Source organism: Saimiri boliviensis, chromosome 4 (assembly GCF_048565385.1).
Source record: "Saimiri boliviensis isolate mSaiBol1 chromosome 4, mSaiBol1.pri, whole genome shotgun sequence".
NCBI lineage: Eukaryota > Metazoa > Chordata > Mammalia > Primates > Cebidae > Saimiri > Saimiri boliviensis.
This window is the reverse complement of record NC_133452.1, coordinates 31663119-31672502: the sequence shown is the minus strand read 5'-3', so window position 1 is coordinate 31672502 and position 9384 is coordinate 31663119. Positions and strand designations below refer to the sequence as shown.

General features: G+C 37.1%; 1 protein-coding gene across 1 annotated transcript; it reads right to left on the bottom strand.

The window, feature by feature from the left end:
* Positions 1–6801: 6801 nt before the first annotated feature.
* LOC101052883 (peptidyl-prolyl cis-trans isomerase A-like) lies at positions 6802–7348 on the bottom strand. The gene has a single exon (XM_010337562.3). It carries the CDS (start codon positions 7320–7322, stop codon positions 6831–6833), a length of 492 nt encoding a protein of 163 aa, XP_010335864.2. The 5' UTR covers positions 7323–7348; the 3' UTR covers positions 6802–6830.
* Positions 7349–9384: the final 2036 nt, after the last annotated feature.

Sequence of the window (9384 nt, the reverse complement as noted above, 5' to 3'; positions counted from 1 at the left end):
TGGGAGTTTGCAGAATTTTAATGTAGAAAACAGGCTAAATCCAAAAAAGACCAAGCAGTGGAGATACAGGCCAGCTTACATCTCCAGGTGCGCTGGTGAGTTAACCAGGCCACCTTTACCCAGCTCACACCGGGGCCCATCACCACTATTGCCACCAGATGCTGGGTGCTGCTGCCATCATATCACCAAGAGAGTGAATTCCAAACTGTCCCCTTCTCCTTCAGTTTATTCAGTTGTGGCAAAAAAAAAAAAAAAAAAAAAAAAAAAAAAGATAATAATCATCATCATATGTGTAAAAGGAGATTTGGCCAGGTGTGGGGGCTCAAGCCTATAATCCCAGCAGTTTGGGAGGCCAAGACTGGCGGATCGCCTGAGGTCAGGAGTTTAAGACCAGCCTGATCAATGTAGTGAAACCCCATCACTACTAAAAATACAAAAATTAGCCTGGCATGTTGGTGGGCGCCTGTAGTCCCAGCTACTCAGGAGGCTGAGACAGGAGAACTGTTTAAACCTGGGAGGCAGAGGTTGCCGTGAGCTGAGATAGTGGCATTGTACTCCAGCCTGGGTGACAGAACAAGACTCCATTTCAAAAAAAGAAAAAGAAAAAGAAAATTAGTTGGGCCTGGTGGCACAGATCTGTAATCATCTGTAATCCCAGCTACTCGGGAGGCTGTGGTAGGAGAATCACTTGAACCCAGGAGGCAAGTTTGCAGTGAGCTGAGATCAATTCATTGGACTCCAGTCTGGGCAACAGAGTGAGACCCTGTCTCAAAAAACTAAAATAAAGTAAAAATAAATAAAGAGGGGATTTAACATTTAGCTACTGTTTAAAGTATAGTAAGTGAGCACTTCCGTAGCTACGGCTGAGCTATTCTTTTGAAACCCTTTAGTGTTCTTCTCATTATTTTCCCCTCATTGCCCTCATCTCATGGGTAACTAAGTTTTCTGGATTAGCTCTATTTTGTGTGTTGAGGGGAGATGGGAGGAGGACAAGGTCTTGTTCTTGTCACCCTGGCCGGAGGGCAATGGTATGATCACGGCTCACAACAGCCTTGACCTGCTCTCGAGCTCAAGCAATTCTCCCACCTCAGCCTTCCAAGTAGCTGGGACCACAGGCACATGCCACCACACCCAGCTATTTTTTTTTTCCCAGTAGTGATAAGGTCTCCCTATGTTGCCCAGGTTGATCTTGAACTCCTAGGCTCAAGTGATCCTCCCACCTCAGCCTCACAAAGTGCTGAGGTCACAGTCATGAGCCACTGCGGCCAACCCCTGGATTTGCTTTTCTTTATAGTTTTAACACAGATTTGTGTCCCTACACTATAGCTAGCATTGTCACTTTTGCCTGTTTTGTGCTTTGTGTAAATAAAATCACACTGTATGTATTCCTCTGAAATATATTTTCTGCTCACTATATATTTTCAGTGTTGGTGTGAAATAGCTATCATTTCTTCATGTCCACTACTTTACTGTGTTAATATACCAGAACTACTTTATCCTGTCTGCTGATAATGAAGTAAGGATTATTTTTTCCCAGTCAACAATGCTGCTAATTATATATACATACCTCCTGGTGTACATATTAAATAATTCATTGAGGTCTCTAGTGAAAGCAGAATTTCTAAGTAATAAGGAATGTGAATATTTAACGTTACTAGGTGACAGCAAATTATTTTCCAACATGGCTGTAATAATTATATTCCCACCAGCAGTGATGACTTTTTTCACTGTCCCATGTCTCCATCAACATCCGGTAGTATCCAACCGTATTATTTTTGTCAAACTAGTGGGTGCAAAGGAGTAGCTCAGTGTGGTCTTAAGTTAAGATTCCCTGATTACTATCAAGTTTGGGTGTTTTCCTGCATTTATAAGCCATACACACTTGCACTTCTGTGAGATAACTGTTCATGCCATTTTGAGCTTCTCTATGGAGCTGTATATGTCTCTCCATATACTTGGACCTCCTTAAAGTTCTTCAATAAAAACTGTAGTAATTCTGTACCAAGGATCTGCACGTTTTTCTTACATTTATTCCTGGGTGTTTTATATTATTTTATGCTATAAAACACTTTCTACTGTTGAAATACACTTTTCTTTTTATATTGATATTACATCTAGAAATCTTGTTGAACTCATGAAATCTGATCATTTACCTGTAGATTCCATTTATCTGTAGATTATTTTGATTTTTCCATGTTGATAATTATATCATCTGTAAATAATGGCTGTTTCATTTATTCCTTTCCTAATTCTCGTATATTTTTCTTGTTTCATTGTGCTGGATAGAATTTTAGCCAATATACCGTTGAATAGAAGTGATGATTCTCCTATTCTGGGACCATTCTTGTCTGGGACTTATGTCTCTTTCTTCCCCCGCCATTTTTTTTTTTTTTTTTTTTTTTTCTCTTTTGGCATTTGGTACAGAACCAGAGTCCCAAATGAGCACATTTACTTAGCCAAGCTTAAGTCTCAGGCCTTTCTAACTGCCAAAAAAAGCAGAAGAAAGCAGAAGAAGGAGAAAGAAGGAGAAGGAGAAGAAGAAAGAAGAAGGAGAAGGAGAAGGAGAAGGAGAAGGGGAAGGAGAAGAAGAAGAAAGAGAAGAAAGAAGAAGGTGGAGGAGGAAAACATATGCCATAGTATGATACAGGGCTCTTTCTCGAATTTTCTAGGAATTTCTCCAAAACTGGAAGGGCATTCAAATGCCAGACAATGGAGAGTAACTTGTAATTGCCTGTATACTTGTCTTTATGCACAGCAAGAGTCTACATAATCAACCCAATCACCATCAATAACGTGCCTATAGGAGGATTTATTCTTCATTTCAAATTCAAAGAATACATCTCCCTTTACTGGGTACATAATATCAGAACTGGAGATTCCCCCGTTCCAAATTATTTATGGAAGTTCCTCTGGTCCATTGCGGAATCTTTAAGAAGGTGACATCTGGGGAATGAATGGAGATGAAGTATGGGGCATTCTAAAGAATGAGAATTTCTCATCAGTGTAAAACTTCAGAGATGACTCTTTCCAGTCACATCCTCAGTTATTCCCCCCTCTTCTTTCACGGGTTTCTATACTTCTGTTTCCAGTGTTATCATTGACAGCCGTATCCATGTTTTCCTCTGCCTAAGTTACCGCTAAGTAGATCACAATCTCCCAGCTCCTCTTTTACTTTCATGTCTGTGAAGAAGTTCATGTTCTTTTATGGTTTTCTAGAGGATTACTGCTAGTGATAATAAAAAGCAATTAATAATGAGCATTCTGCCACCAAATTGAGACACACACACACGGAATTTAGTATTTCTCTGTAGATAGTCATAACAAAGTTTTTTAAAAATGACAAAAATTGCAACATTTATATGACAAAAGTTACTATCCCTAATATACATATAGTACTTATAAACTGATAAAAGAGTTATTTGATTTTATAATGGGCCAAGGACATAAACAGTCAGAGAATAAACAATACAAATAAGATGTTTAACTTCATCTTTTAGGTTTTGTTATAAACTAAAACAAAAATTAAATGTAATTTCTTCAACTAATAAATTGGCTAAGGGAGAAAAGATCTTCAATATCTTGTGAAGCTAAAGAGAGAACACAGGCTCTCCATGCACTGTTAGAGGAAGCAAACATTGATGTTCCTTGAATAGAGTCTTGAACATAGACAGTATGTTGCCAAACCCTTTAACCATGTAAACTTTTCTTCTTAGTTCATGAGAGTTTATTCTATCAAAAACAAAACAAGCTTTAAGAACATAAGCAAAGTCTGTCTTTCTTTCTTTCTTTCTTTCTTTCTTTCTTTCTTTCTTTCTCTCTTTTGTCTTTCAGTTCTGGGGTACATGTGCAAATCACAGTCTTTCTTTCTTTTTGTTTTGTTTTGTTTTGTTTTGAGACGGAGTTTCACACCGTGGCTGGGCTGGAGTGCAGTGGCACAAACTTGGCTCACTGCAACTTCCACCTCCCAGGTTCAAGTAATTCTCCTGCCTCAGCCACCTGAGTAGCTGAGATTATAGGCACCTGCCCCTACACCCAGCTAATTTTTTGTATTTTTAGTAGAGATGGGGTTTCATCATGTTGGCCAGGCTGGTTTGGAACTCCTGACCTCGTGATCCACCTACCTCGGCCTCCCAAAGTGCTAGGATTACAGGCATGAGCCACCACACCCAGCCCAGATCACCGTCTTTCTATATTCAATTATTAATAATTGATATTTCACCAAAACTAACATAGCATTGATCATATATATCATTATTCTGTGTACTACTATGAAAGAAAAAAATGCCAAACTATAGTACAATCTGTTTTATCACTTTGAATTCTCTTACAATTTTCTAACTGACATTTAATAATTATACATATTTATGGGATACAGAGTGATATTTTGATACACATATACAATGTGTAATGATCAAATCATGGTAACTCACATATCCATCACCTCAAACATTTATCATTTCTTTGTGTTGGGAACATTCAAAATCCTCTCTTCCCGCTATGTGAAAATATGAAATAAATTATTGCTAACTATGGTCAGTCACCCCACAGTGCTGTAGAACACTGGAACTTATTCCTTCTAGCTAGCTGTAATTTTGTAACCCTTAACCAAACTTTCTGTCTCCCCCTGTGCCTACCTTCTAGTAATCACAATTCCACTCTATACTCCTATGAGCTGAACATTTTTAGCTCCCACATATGTGTGAGAGCATGCTGTGTTTATCTTTCTGTGCCTAACTTATTTCACTTAACATTATGTCCTCTAGTCTCACTCGGTTGCCAAAAATGATAGAATTCCATTCTTGTTTGTGGGTGAACAGTATTTTGTTGTGTACACACATCACATTTTCCTTATCCGTTCATCCGCTGATAAACACATTGATTCCGTAGCTTAGCTACAATAGTGCTGCAATAATCTTTTCCTTTGAATAAATATGCAGTAGTGGGAATGCTGGATCATATAGTATAGTTCTACTTTGAGTTTTTTGAGGAAACTCTACACTGTTTTCCATAATGGCTGTACTAATTTACAGTGCCACCAACAGTGTATGTGTTTCCATTTCTCTGAGTTATCACAAGCATCTTGTGTCTTTTTGATAACAGCTATTCTAATTAGGGTGATATGATAGTGTATTGTGGTTTGATTTGCAGTTCCCTAATGATTACTAATGTTGAGCTTTTTTTTTTACATACTTGGTGGCTATTTGTGTGTCTTCTTTTAAAAAATGTCTATTCAGATTGCTTGCCCATTTTTTAAATCAGATCTTTTACTGCTTTTGAGTTTCTAGTATATTCTGAATATCTCTTTTCAGGTGAATAGTTTGCAAATATCTTCTCCCATTCTGCAGGTTATCTCTTCACACTGTTAGTTGTTTCCTTTGCTATGCAGAAGTTTTTCAGTTTGATATACGTAATCCCATTTGTATATTTTTGCATTTGTGGACTATGCTTTTGAAATCTTATCCATAAAACCTTTGCCCAAATCGAGTGTTTCCTCTGTGTTATCTTCTAGTAGTTTTACAGTTTTGAGTTTTACATTTAAGTCTTTAATCTATTTTGAGTTGATTTATGTATATGGTGAGAAATAGGGATCTAGTTTCATTCTTCTTCATATGAATATTCTGTTTTCTTAGCACCATTCATTAAAGAGGATGTGCTTTCCCCAGTGTGTGTGTTCTTGGCACCTTTGTCAAAAATCAGTTGGCTGTAAATATCTGGATTTATTTCTTTGTTCTCTATTTTGCTCCATTGGTCTATGTGAGTGATTTTATACCAGTGCAATGCTGTTTGGGTTACTACTGGTTTGTAATATGTTTTGAATCAGGTAGCTTGATGCCTCCAGCTTAGTTCTTTTTGGTCAGTATTGTTTTGGCTATTGTGAGTCTTTTGTGGTTCCACACAAATTTCAGAACTTTTTTTCTACTTCTTCGAAGAATATAATTTGTATTTTGATAGAGATTGCATTAGATCTGTAGATTGTTCTGGGTAGTAGGGTCACTTTGACAATATTCATTCTTTCAGTCTACGAACAGGGGATGTCTTTCCATTTACTTGTGTCTTCATCAATTTCTTTAATCAGCATTTTATAGATTTTATTGTAAAGATCTTTTGCCTCCTTGGTTAAATTTATTCCTAGGCATTTTAATATTTTTGGCAGCTATTGTAAAGGGAATTGCCTTCTTGATTTCTTTTTCAGCTAGTTTATTATTAGTGTACAGAAGTGCTACACTAATAGCACTGTGCAGCAAATCCTGCAAATTTGCTGAATTCATTTATCAGTTTGGAAGTTTTTTTAATGAAGTCTTTAGATATTTTTATATATACAATCATATTATCTGCAAACAGGGATAATCTGACTTCTTTTTCAATTTGGATGCCATTTATTTCTTTCTCTTGTTTAATTGCTCTAGCTAGAATTTCTAGTACTGTGTTGAATAAAAGTGGTGAAAGTGAGCATCCTTGTGTAGTTCCAGTTCTTAGAGGAAAAGCTTTCAAGTTTTTCCCCATTCAATGTGATGTTAGCTGTGGGTTTGTTATTTATGGCCCTTACTGTATTGAGGTATGTTTCTTCTATACCTAATTTGTTGAGAGTTTTTATCATGAAGGAACGTTGAATTTTTTTTGTTATTTTGTCTTTATTTCATAATCATAAACTTAACTCAACTCTGCAATCCAGCTAGGCATGGAAGAGAACAAGGAAAACACGGAACTCAAAGGAAACTGCGGCAAGAGCACAGATTTTAGGATACTGTAAGCAAACAGTGTGGAGGGGTGCTCTCGTGAGCTACAGAAGGATTGGTCTGGTGGTTAAGAGAAAACACAAGTCAAACTTATTAAAGTTGTCCACAGTCGGCAATGGTGATCTTCTTGCTGGTCTTGCCATTCCTGGACCCAAAGTGCTCCATGGCCTCCACAATATTCATGCCTTCTTTCACCTTGCCAAAGACCACAGGCTTGCCATCCAACCACTCAGTCTTGACAGTGCAGATGAAAAACTGGGAACCGTTTGTGTTGGATCCAGCATTTGCCATGGACAAGATGCCAGGACCTGTATGCTTTAGGATGAAGTTATCATCAAATTTCTCCCCATAGATGGACTTGCCACCAGTGCCATTATGGCATGTGAAGTCACCACCCTGACACATAAACCCTGGAATAATTCTGTGAAAGCAGGAACCCTTATAACCAAATCCTTTCTCTCCAGTGCTCAGAGCATGAAAGTTTTCTGCTGTCTTTGGAATCTTGTCTGCAAACAGCTCGAAGGTGACGCGGCCCAAGAGCTCGCCGTCAACGGCAATGTCGAAGAACACGGTGGGGTTGACCATGGCTGATACTACAAGGCTCCAGGCGGCGGCGGCCTCTGCCATGCCAGGAATGTTGAATTTTGTCAAATATTTTTGTGCAGCTATTGAAGTAATCATATGGGTTTTGTTCTTTCTGTTAACGTGATGCATCACATAATGATTTGCATATGTTGAACCATCCTTGTATCCCTGGGATAAATTTCACTTGATCATGATATTTACTCTTTCTGATGTGTTGTTAGATTTGGTTTGCTAGTATTACATTGAGGGGTTTTGCATTTTTGTTTATCAAGGATACTGACCTGTAGTTTTCTTTTTTGTTGTGTCCTTGTCTGGTTTTGTTAATACTGGTCTCACAGTTGTGTATCCCTTTTGACTCAGCACTCCCCGCTTCTAGGAGTTTATTCTAGAAATATATTCTAATAGGTAGGTAATACAATAACCACAGCAGTGTTCACTGAAGTCTTGTTTATAATAGTAAAAACTGGAATCCAACAATATACATGGATTAAATAGTTTGCTAGAGTCATACAACAGAATAAGCAGCCGTTGAAAAGGAAAAATTGTTTGTGACAAACTAAAGAGTAAAAGGAAGCAGAATGTATAAGAGCATTTACCTTGTTTATATAAAAGTTACCAATATGTACAAATTCATATATGTCTACATACACAGATATGGTTATCAAAACATTTAGTTATTATTATTATTAATATTATTATTGAGACAGAATCTCGCTCTTGTTGCCCAGGCTGGAGTGCAATGGCATGAGGATCTTGGCTCACCTCAACCTCCTCCTCCTGGGTTCAAGGAGGAGGATTCTCCTGCCTCAGCCTCCCAAGTAACTGGGATCACAGGCATGCACCACCATGCCTGACCAATTTTTAGTAGACATGGAGTTTCTCCAAAAACATACAAATTTTATTAACAAGCAGGTGGCAGGTATTTTGAGGTTGGTTATTGTTTGTAATGTGATGTATAATTTTATATAGCCATAACACTGTTGTGATTTCCTTTTCCCCATTACCTTGGTTCCTCAATTCTAATTGTCTTATTCCAATTTTTGTCTTCCCAGATATCCCTAGGTCACCATTTTCAGCTTGACTTCCATGCACTATGAGGTAAACTAGCAAATGCTCCAAAGGAATAAAGTAGCAAATAACATCAGGCTCACTTCTGTACCTTCTCCTTCCCTCTAATATCTTGTTCCTTCAAGTCCTGGCTGCCTTGGTTGTTTAGATGCCTTCAAACAGCTCCTCTTAATTGGTTTAAACCAGATTTATAACTGCTTTCAACAGTAAGTGGTTCTGATATAAGCTGCTTTAGCAGAGCCAGAAGCAAAAGTCCAAATGTCTCATATTTAAGGGCATATTATTTATTGCTAAAATATAAAATTATTTTGTAAGTAAAGAGATTATCTTTTAATATGAATAATTGTTTAATATTACATTTTGTGAATATTTAAAATTTTTCCTTGAAAAAAGACACACAATATTTTATATGTTTCTTAAAAGTATTAAATATAATTACTTTTTTAAATGCTGAAATTATACTTTTATAAAGCATATTCAAATTAAATACTTTATTACTCACCTAAATTTAATTCAAAATTGAATTTAACCCAAAAATATGCTTATTTTACTTTCTGATTATACTGCTGCACATTTGGGTATAATTTTTTATATCGCAAATAAATTTCTTTACTACTGTATTCTGTGAGTCACGCATTAGAGTAAGTGAAAAGATTGATTTGTACATCAGATAAAACAAGCATAACAGAGATTTGAGCTATAAGTATAGATTTAGTATCATGAACCTAGGTGGTCAAGATCTAAAGCAATGGCAAATTCAGCAGATACTGTCAGATATGAAAATTTTGCAGGATTGGGACTGCCTTCGAAGCATTCATAAATAGGGAACTACTTGGGTCCTCCACATTTCACAGAAGCTTTCTAAACATCCTTAGTCCCCCCTTTCCTATTTCCAAACTTTGGGTCCTCTATTTATTTCTCCTCTTACTTTCAACATATGTCTTCTTGTTTCATGAGGAAAAACGGAAGTCACCAGGTGTAGCTCCCACAAATT